The sequence below is a fragment of the Desmodus rotundus genome, chromosome 12 (genome assembly GCF_022682495.2).
Source record: "Desmodus rotundus isolate HL8 chromosome 12, HLdesRot8A.1, whole genome shotgun sequence".
Taxonomy (NCBI): Eukaryota; Metazoa; Chordata; class Mammalia; order Chiroptera; family Phyllostomidae; genus Desmodus; species Desmodus rotundus.
In genome coordinates this window covers 45,250,890-45,262,133 of record NC_071398.1, presented here as the reverse complement: position 1 = coordinate 45,262,133, position 11,244 = coordinate 45,250,890, and the positions used below count along the sequence as shown (strand labels likewise).

The window sequence follows — 11,244 nt, the reverse complement described above, 5'->3', positions numbered from 1 at the left end:
GCTTCTTCCTTTAACAAGATGGCGGCAGGAAGCAGTGGCGGGAGCGGCCGCCATCGCTCGAAAAGCGAGGCCGATTCCGGCTTCTTGGGGCTGAGGCCCACTTCGGTGGACCCAGCGTTGAGACGGAGGCGGCGAGGCCCCAGAAATAGGAAGCGGGGCTGGCGGCGGCTCGCCCAGGAGCCGCTGGGGCTTGAAATTGATCAGTTCCTAGAGGACGTGCGGCTGCAGGAACGCACGAGTGGGTGCGTGGGGCGGGCCTTCTGCCAGGCGGACCAAGTTCTGTGTGATCCGGCGTGAGGGCGAGGGTGCCGGGGCTTCCGGGGTGCTGGGATCACCCGTCCCGGGTATCCCTGGGGAAGCCGAGCGCAGGGGCTGGGGACCCTGAGACGGTGGCTGGGGGACTTGGTAGTGTTACCAGATAGAGGACTCGCAGTTACATTAGAAATCAGGTAAACAAGTACTGTAATTTCTTAGTCCTTGTATGCCCGGTGTAGCCATCCTTGCATAGTGAGTTGTAAGTATTAGGTTCTGTAAACTGACGGGAGAAAGCTTAGCCTGGAGGGGCCCCGTGCCAGCAAGAGGATGCTTTAATGAGCATAAGCGGAGAGCTGGGCCCCGCCTGCGAGGTTAAACCTACACCTTTCGCAGCGTCTTGCTGCCTCCCCGACGTCTGTGGCTGACGTTCTGTATTTCCATCTCCCAGTGGCTTGGTATCAGAGGCCCCGGATGAAAAACTCTTCTTCGTGGACACCGGCTCCAAGGAAAGAGGTGAGGAAGGGCTTTGTGTGTTCCAAGGCAGTGATTGGTCGTTGTCTCTCTAGCCCACCGCAGCCTCTGAGAGAGTATCTGAGCTGATGCCGTGGCTTGGATGGCAAACACCTTCCGAAAAGGGGCTTCACTGTAAACAAGAGGACCTGGAATGAACAGGAAGCCGGCTAGACACTAACTTAAAGAAGTCAGGTTTTCCTTTTTAAGTATCAGATCTCAATGCGCTAAAGAGCCGGCAGGGGTCTGCCTCGATGAGTAGATGAGACAGAAAACCGTGAGGCCCGTACATTTGCTGAAAAGCAAGTCAAGGACCTGCTGTAATGAGTCAGATCAGTGTTAGTTGACATGTGCTTTAGGAAATAGAGGGTCCACTTTAATGAATGGGTGAGAAACTTGTCTTCACCTGCTAGTCATGCTTTGCCAGAATGCAGGGTCGGGAAGTGCTGGAACAAGCGGAGAAGTGAGTTAGGGGTTGTTAGGGTGTATGTCAATACCTGGAAACACCACTAGGAACAGGCAGTCTGCTTCCTGGTGGGATGGAGGTCGAGCTGTAGGGTGTGCTTCCGCTGATGGCTTTAATGGGCAAATGGCAAGGCGCTTTAACAGCGGGACCCCCGTAATGGTCATGTTCGAGATCAGTCAAGGGACCTGTCCTGACCAAAGTGAGGGCTTGCTCTCTGGAAGGGAGACTTGCAGTGGGCAGGTGAGAAAGGGCTGTTGAGGGCGACTTTCACGGAAGTGCTAGATGTGGGCTGTGGACAGAAAGGGTAGGTCGGGACCCACCCCAGTGAACCGGGGAGGAGGTAGTGAACACTGCTTTGGCTGGTAGGAAGTCTCCTTGAGGAATGGAGGAGGGGCAGTTTAAAGATTCCGCTTTGGGTGAAAAAGAAGGTAGAAAGACGATAGTGATTGTGCATTTTCCCAGGGGCTCCCTGTGCAGCCCTGTGAGGTGGGTGTTAACGTTTGCACTTTGAAAGCCCAGGGGAGCAAAGTCATTTTCATGCGGTCCCATGGTAAACGGAAGGCCACGTATTTACCCTAGTGTGTTTTCTCCTAGAGATCTTGTTTTTTACTGTTAGGTTTTATTTTTATGTTTTTAAAATTTTCTTCGTTTACTGATTCTAAAGAGAGGGATAGGGAGGGAGAAAGAGAGGGAGAGAAACAATGGATGTGAGAGGGAAACATCGATTGGTTGCCTCTTGGACACACCCCGACCAGGACCAAACCTGCAACCCAGGCGTGTGGCATGACTGGGAATCAAACCCACGACCTTTTGGTTTGGAGGGCGACACCCAACCCGCTGAGCCACACCAGCCACAGTTACTATGAGGTTTTAGAAGTAAAAGGCAGAAAACCTTCCCTGTGCTGATAATCGGTCACACTGGGTCCTGAGTCCAGCTTCCTGGGCCTCAGTGTCACCTGGCCACCTGTTTTCCTTCTTGTTATAGTTTCCAGTTCTATGGCCATGTCCCTGCTGTGCTGGGAAGCCTCCCGTGTGCGGGGCTGTGCGTCTGACTCCCTCTGTCCCCAGCATAGGGCTGCGCGCAGCAGGCCGGGGGAAATGGGTGTGGTTGGGGGGCGGGGACAGAGCTTGGGCACCTTGGGCCCTGCCCTTGCGGGCCTCCTTCCTCAGGTGGGGGCCTGGATTCAGCCTGGGGCCCCCATGTCTGCTGGGGTGCAGGCCCCATGGAACTGCAGTGGGGTGGGTGGGAAGCTGATGTTGGGACTTGAGGAGGCCCGAGGCCTCAACTCCTGTCCTTTCTCCCACTCTCAGAGCTGAGCAAAAAGAGGACCAGAGACCGGAAGAGATCACTGCTGCTCAAGAAGCCCCTCCGGGTTGACCTCGTTTTAGAGAACACATCCAAGGTCCCTGCCCCCAAAGAGTGAGTGTCCCACCGCCCTTGGACCCTCCTTTCCCACTAGAGCTGGACGTCCTGCCTTCCCTGCGGCAGCCCCACTCCCTGGCCCTAAAGGAATTGCTGGGGAGGGAGGGGGAGAGGTGAGGGTCACTTGGAGGGCAGCGATGGGGTCAGACCCGGGCTTTGGAGCATGGATTGGAGGGAGCGAGGCAGGGGCTGGGTGCTGTGGCTGAAGTAGGCGGGGATGGGGCCTGGACCTGCCCAGGGACCACGGGGATGGGGAGAGGAGGGGACGGCTGGGAGCCATTGTCAGGAGGAGGGTCAGGCAGTCCCCTGAAGGGGCTGATGTGGTGGGTGGTGGGTGGGGCTGCCCCCCGAGATGGGAGATCGGTATTGTGTGGTGCCTGGGAGACATCCAGAGCAAGGGACCCAGGGGCCATTGTTGTGTGAGGACAGGCCTGGGCTGGAGACAGACCTGGGGAAGCAGGTGGCAGAGTGGATGGAGCTAGGGGGAAGCTTGCCTTTTGAGTGGGGAGCTGCTGGAGGAGGAGCTGCCCGGGGAGGGGTGGGGGGCCCCTGCTGGAGGAGGCCTCTGCCGCACCCACCTCACCTTGTGGCTTCTCCCGTCCCAGCATCCTCGCCCACCAGGCCCCCAACGCCAAGAAGCTCAAGCGCAAGGAGCAGTTATGGGAGAAGCTGGCAAAGCAGGGCGAGGTGCCCCGAGACGTGCGCAGGGCGCAGGCGAGACTTCTCAACCCTCCTGTGGCCAAGGCCAAGCCCAGGCCCCAGGATACTGTGGAGCGGCCGTTCTACGATCTCTGGGCCAAAGATAGTGAGTGCCCCTGCTGTTACCTGGGGGCGGGGACACTGGCTGAGGGTGTGCCCTGCGGGTGTCGTCTCCACCACGTGCAGCAGGGTCTGGCACCTTGAAGTGGCCCTTTGCCCGTTAGTGCTTCCCTTTCCCAGGTAGGCTGTCCTGGGGGCCGGCTCCTGCCCCTCAGCCCTGGGTCTCCTGCCTTCTGGAGCGCAACCAGGTGCTTTTGTTGCCTGGCTTTCGAAGCCCCTCGGAGTCTGCAAATCAATTCTTCCCTGGCCCGGCTTCAGTGCCATCTTTGTGCGAAGGGGTGGGGTCAGAGGGAACCCCCAGCAACCACCCTCCCTGCCTCCACAGACCCTCTGGAGCAGCCCCTGGCTGGCCAGGACACGTTCTTCCTGGAGCAGACCAAGAAGAAGGGCGCGAAGGTGAGACTGCATTTTGGGGTGGGGGTGTCCTGGGTGATGGATCTTGGAGGACGGGCTGGGAGCAGTGGGGACCGCCTGGCACCTGGACCATGGAGCCTGGGTCTCAGAGCCGCTCTGTCCTGTGACAGCTGTATGGCGAGTGGGGAAGGTCAGGGAAACCACTTGCTGCAAAGGGAATGGTGGCCAGCCGGCGGGGAGGAGGAGGAGGAGCTGTCGGGGTAGGGGTGTGGGTGGGGGAGAAGGCTGGAGGGAGTGCAGGTCTGGTTTCTGGGTTTATTCCCGAGATGGTTTGCGTAGGAGAGCTGTGAGAGCCCATCGGCAGGCTGTTCTGAGGAGGTGGGGTTGGGGGGAGAAGACGAGGGCAGGGGCGTCCAGGGTGACCCCGGCTTCTGCTGGAGACGAGTGGAGGCCTGATGGGCAGGGATGAGGAAAGTCCGGGAGCAGAGGGGCTGCTGAGGGTGCCGCTCAGGCCTGAGCCAGCGCCCCCGTCCCCGAGGACTTGTGAAGAGTCAGCGGTTCCGGGCGGGCCCGGATCGTTTGTCTGTCCCACAGCCCTGGGGTGGGGGTGGCGGGCTGCGCTGTGCGTCTCCGTAGGCCACGCCTGCCCTGACAGACACGCAGTGGGGCCGGAAGTCATGTGCTGGACCGAGTGTTCACACAGGCCTCACCCACCCCCGCCTGTGGTGGAGTTATAGGGACTTGTCTCAGTAAACGTGGACAGAGCCCCTGCCTGCAGTGTGCTCGCTGGTCCTGGGGATATGCCACTCCTGGGCTACCAGCCGTCCCTGGTTCCAGGACCTGACCCCGCAGCACTGCTTAGCTGGGAGGCTGTGGGCTGTGCCGAGGCAGTGGCTGCTTCCGGGCTGGAGTCCCCGCTCTGGAGTCCGTGAGAACCGCGAGTCCTGGGCCCTGGGCCTCAGCCTGCTTTGGTTTTTGTCCTCCAGCGGCCATCACATCTCTACACCAAGCCGTCCCGGGTGCCTGCTGTGGAGGTGACACCTGCCGGAGCCTCCTACAACCCAACCTTTGAGGACCACCAGGTACTCATCCCTCTCCCCAGTTGGTGCCTAGCTGCTGGCCCTGTGGTCCCCTGCCCAGCGCTTTCTCTGTGCCCACTGGGAGCCCAGGGCTCAGCAGTGATCAAGATAGTCCTGGGCCTGCCCTCCTGGGGCTCACAGTCCAGTGGGAGAGACAGCTGTTCCCGGTGACGACCCAGAGTGGACAGGGCTATGGAACCTAGAGGGGTTGTCTAGTCCAGCCTCAGGGGTCAGGAGGGCTTCCTGGAGGAGGGGACAGCTGCTGAGCCTGAGTGGGAGCTGGCTGTGGGGAGAGGGGAATGGGAACTTCAGGCAGGGGGCCAGCATGCACAGAGGCCTGGAGGTGAGCGAGTCCTTGGCGCCTTTCAGGAAGTTCACCGGACGTTGGTGCCGAAGTCCTCAGTGAACTGAACACCCGTGCTGTGTGTCCGGGTGGGGTTTGGCCACGGCCGGAGACAGGTCGGGAACGGGCAGACGTGGCAGTGAGAGAGTCCCTGTGTTCATGTCACAGACGCTTGTGGAGCACAGGTGTCAGGGACGGTGGGGACACAGCCCTGCCCTTGGGGAGCACGTCTTCCCAAAGAGAAACCCGGGTCATTGAGTAGCCGTGGGACACGCGTGACTGCTGTTGTGCGTCGTTCAGATTAGACGCTGTCTCGGCGACAGGAGTGGATCCGGGCGTCCTTACCCGATTATGGGGTCTACAGAGGCAGGCGCTGGCACCCGGGTGCAGGAGGGTGGGTGTGGCCATACCAGGGGCGGTGTGACTGCTGGGGAAGACAGATCAGACAGGCGTCATTTTTTAAAAGTCATGTAACTGCCTTGTAGGGATGTAATTCCTGGGCCGTATGATTTGCTCACAGGCACAGCTCAGTGATTTTCAGCGTTTTCACTGAGCCGCCTAGTCATCGCCATAATTCTAGAACATTCTTACCACCCCAGAGAGAAACCTCAGGCCCACTGGCTGTCACCCCCAAGTCCCGTCTCTCCGTCTTAGGCAGCCACCATGCTCTTCCTGCATGTGGACTTGGCATTTCTGAGTGTTGTGTGTAGATGAAACCAGACTGCCCTTGAAGGGATCTGGCAGAGCAGCGGGAAGGTTAAGGGTTAGGGAGCCCCCTCTGGCCCCTGTTGGGGGGCAGGGTGAGCCTGTGACCGGGGGATCAGGGAGAGGAGGGCAGGGTCGGGTCTGGAACTCCCAGGAGAAGCCCCTGGGGGCTCAGTTTGAACTCTAGCCCTGTTCCCCCAGACCCTGCTCTGGGAAGCCCATGAGGTCGAGCTGCAGCGGCAGAAGGAAGCAGAGAAGCTGGAGCGGCAGCTGGCCCTGCCCCCCGCAGAGCAGGTCGCCACCCAGGTGAGCCCACACCTGCCAGCCCTCCCCTCCTTCCCTGGCTTCCACCCTCCCTGACACCCTCCCTGTTGTCACCCAGGAGTCTACCTTCAAGGAGATGTGCCAGGGGCTGTTGGAGGAATCCGACGGGGAGGGGGAGCCGGGCGAGGGCCAGGAAGGGAGCCCTGAGGCGGCTGGAGAAGACCCAGATGGAGATGCCCAGGCCTCGGCCCCGCCTGCCCTCCTGGCTGCGGTGGAGAAGAAGACGGAGCAGCAGCGTCGGCGGGAAAAGGCCGCCCGGATACTGGTGAGCACTGCCGGCTCAGGTCTGTGTTCCCCACTCCCGCCCGAGGCCTGGTTTCTTCTGCCTTCAGCCTGCTCTCTGTCCTGTGCATAGCCTGCCTTCTCCGATCCTCGCCGCTGCTCTGGCAGCCGAGACTGTTTCCCCAGCACCTGCCGGCATGGCTCTGGGTTTAGGGGAAACAGCGGGGGTAGGCTGGGTCCCGCTGCTCATTGAGGGGGGGTGGGGGGGTTTATGGGCTACTGACAGCCAAATGGGGGAGGACGGTGGTTTCCCGAGACCACCGCTGTGAAGAAACTGGAGCAGGGGCCTGTTGCAACCTGGGCTCGGTGGCCAGGAAAGCTGTCCTGTGGGAGGGGCCCCGGGGGGAGACGCCCTGCAGGGCAGCCAGCGCTGGGTGGAGCCCTGACTCCAGCTGTCCCTGCAGCGGGCGCAGCAGGCCTCTGCGCGGGCCGCCCGGCTGCGGCACCAGGAGCTCTTCAGGCTGCGAGGGATCAAGGCCCAGGTGGCGCAGCGGCTGGCGGAGCTGGCACGGCGGCGGGAGTGGCGGCGGGCAAAGCGGCTGGCGGAGGCTGACAAGCCCCGCAGGCTGGGTCGGCTCAAGTGAGGCCTGGGCTAGGGGGTCCTGGGGAGGCTGGGAGGGGTGCTGGTCCCTGTCCTGGTGCTCAGCCTGGCCCTCCTGGAAGGCTGCGTCTTTCCCCGGAAGCCCCGTGGTCTCAAAGGCCCCTGCCCAGCCCACTCATTCCCAGGAGGGGGTTTGGACTCTGTGCCCTGGTCCAGGCCCCTGAACGCCCTGCCCTTGTCCCCAGGTACCAGGCGCCTGACATCGACGTGCAGCTCAGCTCGGAGTTGTCGGGCTCACTGCGGACCCTGAAGGTACATGCCGTCGGGGTGGGGAAGTGCCGTGGGGAGAGCCCGTGCCCAGTGATGACACGCATCCTTGCTCCCCGTGCCCCCAGGGGCTGTGGGCGACACCATGGCTGCCCCAGGCTGGGCCGGTTGGGCTGAGGCCTGGGGGCTGAGGGCACGGAGCCCTGAGATTGCGGCCCCCCCCGGGCTGGGTGATGTGTTGGTTCAGACCTGTGACCCTCAGAGGGCCCTTCTCCCATTACAGCCCCTGCTTCCCGCCCTCGCCCTCTCCAGTCCCAGAGGGGTCAGCCTAAAGCTCAGAGCGGACCCTGTCCCTCCCCCACTCAGAACCTTCCATGGCTCCCAGTGCCTCAGGAGGAAGCCCAGGTCCTCACCTGGCCACAGGCCTGTGTGGGCTGGCCTGCCGAGGGCCGACCGTGCCCCATTCTCTGACCCCTGGCCTTTGCTTCTCTGCTGCCTCGGCCTGCGCGCCCTTTTCCACTGCACTGGCCTCCTTCCTGCGGTTCCTCCAAGCGCAGCTCAGAGGCAGCCGCGAGTCGGTACCCGTCACCCCTCTAGCTCAGGGCCTGCTGAGCCCCTGGTGCCTGTGGCGAGCTGTGCGCCTTTGCTCACGGGGAGACTACAGGCCTGAGCCTCCACTGGAGCCCTGGATGGACCCTGGGGGAGAAGTCACAGGCCCTTGGGTTCCTGCCAGGCGCCCGCTGAGGCCTCCTCCTCTGTGTCCGCAGCCCGAGGGCAACATCCTCCGAGACAGGTTCAAGAGCTTCCAGAAGAGAAACATGATCGAGCCTCGGGAGAGAGCCAAGTGAGGACCGGGCCACCTCGGGGGAGGCGTCAGAGCCACCAGTGCTCGCTGGGCTTGCCCATCACCAACCGCTCTTTTTCCTTCTCCAGGTTCAAGCGCAAGTACAAAGTGAAGCTTGTGGAGAAACGGGCGTTCCGAGAGATCCAGTGAGTGACAGACACCCCCTTCTCAGTGACGTCCACTGGGTCCTGGCCCATCCCAAACCCAGTCCTTGTGGTCAGTGGTTGAGGGGCAGCCCACCAGATGCACCTGAACCTGAGTTGGGGCAGGAGGGTCCCCAAAGGGAAGCAGAAGGGTCCAAACCCGAGAAGGGTGTTGAGTGGGCGAGAGCGTGGGGACCCTGCTCGCCTTGTCCACCCTCAGCCTCCCACTCTGTCCCTAGGTTGTAGCTGATGCCGGATGCTGGAGCCCTCACCCTTCAATAAAGCACCTTCTGACCACCATCCTGGGCCTTGTGTGCTACTTGTCTCCTGCTGGGGGCAGCATCTCTGTCCCCTGCTGGCACCCAGCCTGGTGGGGACCCAGGACCTGGCAGAGTGTCCATCCCTCGGGGCCAGGTGGGCAGGTGTTCCCAGAGTGAGGAAGATCTTAGAGAAGACGGGGAGGGCGGGCTGGTTGGGTGTGCAGGGCAGGGGAGGGCAGGTCCACTCCTGGATTTCTGCCTGAGGCGGGGAGCCCCTGCTGTCCACCCCAGGGGACGGGAGGCGGGTCTGGAGGACAGCCCTGTCACGTGGGGCTGGTGGCGACAGTTGCCCAGAGCCTACTGTGCTGGAGACACTCCCCAGACCTCACAGCCACCCCGCTAAGGAGGGCTACACTTACCCCCTTGTAAAGGTGAGGGGACAGAAACACATCAAAGGGTGTAATTCGCCCCCATACACCTATTTGCTATTTTTCAAAACAATTCTACAAGCGGTAAAGGACCACGCTGTCATCTTTGACCTCTGCCCTCTGTTCAGACCCTCTCTGCAGAGGTGGCTGTCACTGCAGTTTGGGGGACGGGTGCCGCTGTGTTTGTATTATTTTTTAAAGATTTTGTTTATTTTTAGAGGGGAAGGGTGGGGAGAGGGAGACGAACATCGATGTGTGAGAAAGAAACATCACTCATTTGTCTCTTGCACACTCCCTGGCTGGGACTGAACCCGTAGCCCAGGCGTGTGCCCTGAGCAGGAATTGAACCAGTGAACTGCTTTGTGGGAAGATTCCCAACTGGCTGAGCCACACTGGTCAGGGTGAAAATAGAATCAGTTTTTATTTTTCTGTGTCTTGGATAGAGTCACACCATCCGTGGTTGCTAGCTTGCTTTTTAAAGATTTTATTTAGTTTTAGAGGGGAAGGGAGGGGGGAAGGGAGGGAGAAAGGGAGAGAAACATCAATGTGTGGTTGCCTGTTGAGCACCCCCCACTGGGAACCTGGCCTGCAACCCAGGCACGTGCCCTGACTGGGAATGGAACCGGTGGCCCTTTGGTTCACAGGCCAGTGTTCAATCCGCCAAGCCACACCAGCCAGGGCTCTAACTTGCTTTTTAGTGCATCTTAGAGAACTGCAGGTGTCTGCAGGTGTGCAAGGTGCTTCCTCGTTTTTTTCCACACCTGTGTGGACTCATGATTTCACTCAAATGGGCCGCTATAGGCACTGGTGACGCTGGAATGGAGACCTGTACATGGACCATTTCACGTGTGTCTGTGGGAAAAGAGCCTGGAAGTGAACCTTGGGGCTAAATGGGGGGCACCTCTAAGGGGTCATTCGATGGAGTCAGCTGTGCAGACGTGCTGGTTCTTACCCCCAGCTGCCCTGGAGCACACTGGCTTCCATTGTGGCTTCACTGCCACATGGCTGGGCCACCTTCGTGGGGCTGGTTGCCACGAAGAGATCTTCATAGGGTCCCTGGCAATTTCCTCTTCTGCGCGGGCTCCAACCTTCCGACCATTTTCCTCCTGGGCCGTTTGTCATTTTCTTATTCCTTTGTAGTTGCTCTTCATTCATCACAGATCTGAAACCTGTAGTACATGTTGCAAACATTTCCCCCAGGCTGTGCCCTGGGGCTTCGTGTAAGGTATCTTTTGTCAGAAGCGCTGAGTGTTTTTAGTTTTTCTATTATCTTCTCCTATTTTTTATTGTGGTCACTTGGAAAGGTTTTTCCAGGACCAGATATTTATAAAAATAGATCAAGTATTTATAAAAAATTAATGAGGGGGCGTCTGGCATCAGAGCGTCCCCCATGTCCTGTGAAATATCACGACTTGAAGGACCTGCAGCCTTGACCTGTGACCCAGTAAATCCATCCTGGGGAGTGAGCCTGGAGGAACCTGCTGGACGAGGGGAGGAAACTGCATGTCCAGAGGTGGCCATCGGCGCGTCCGCCAAATTAATGGGTGGGGCGAGGTGGTCACAGCTACTCCGGCAAATTCTGCAGCCTGGACGTGAAGCCGAGTCTGCAGGAAATGCACGCGCTTTATTGCCGGGGAAATTGTCTTCCTCTGTGTGCCAAAAACAAAAGCGTTCTGTGACAAAGACATGTGTTTTATTGCATGTCCATTACCTTTCACATTTGAATTTTACAGCAAAAGGAAAACTTGGAAATGCTGAACTCTAGTTAAATGATTTGCAAAGAGTATAAAAATAGAAGGGGATGAATGGACGGATGGGGGGGGTGGTGGACAGGTGCCCAGATGCGCCAAAAGCCATGTACAGTGAAACGGGAATGGTGGAATCCAGGCGGTGGGGTATGTGGAAAGCTCGAACTCCTGTGTTTGGAAATGTCCCTAATAATCACAGGGAGAATGGCACTTTGGGATTTAGTGAGATGCTAATAATGCAGCTTTTAAGTTTCAGCCTCTTGTGCTGGTTTCTTCCAAGGCCTTATGCCTCTTTTTGAATCTGTAACTGATTTTTCCTAAAGCAGCTTCCCCAAACCATAAAGCTTCGTGCACCACGAAATCTGGACCTGCCTCTGATATAAAAGAAACGGAAAGGACTGCCCACCACTGGGGTAATCTATACTGCAGAATGAACACAACTCGACTATTTGA

At 59.3% G+C, this 11,244-nt stretch overlaps 1 protein-coding gene and 1 non-coding gene across 3 annotated transcripts; both read left to right on the top strand.

Annotated features, from left to right (window-relative positions):
- The first annotated feature begins 1 nt into the window (after position 1).
- NOP53 (NOP53 ribosome biogenesis factor) lies at positions 2 to 8,655 on the top strand. Of its 2 annotated transcripts, XM_053915331.2 has the most exons (13): positions 2 to 242; positions 704 to 768; positions 2,543 to 2,651; positions 3,260 to 3,459; positions 3,799 to 3,869; positions 4,814 to 4,909; positions 6,156 to 6,260; positions 6,337 to 6,543; positions 6,965 to 7,140; positions 7,347 to 7,413; positions 8,136 to 8,212; positions 8,302 to 8,358; positions 8,595 to 8,655. In XM_053915331.2, the coding sequence occupies exons 1-13, from the start codon at positions 19 to 21 to the stop codon at positions 8,599 to 8,601; spliced, it is 1,461 nt and encodes a 486-aa protein (XP_053771306.1). In that variant the 5' UTR covers positions 2 to 18; the 3' UTR covers positions 8,602 to 8,655. The 2 variants fall into 2 exon arrangements, with proteins under 2 accessions (XP_053771306.1, XP_053771307.1); XM_053915332.2 differs by lacking the exon at positions 8,595 to 8,655 and having other exon boundaries at positions 8,302 to 8,362.
- On the top strand, positions 7,456 to 7,564 carry LOC112312967 (small nucleolar RNA SNORD23). Its single transcript, XR_002975642.1, has one exon. It is a non-coding gene; the product is annotated as a small nucleolar RNA SNORD23 (small nucleolar RNA).
- Positions 8,656 to 11,244: the final 2,589 nt, after the last annotated feature.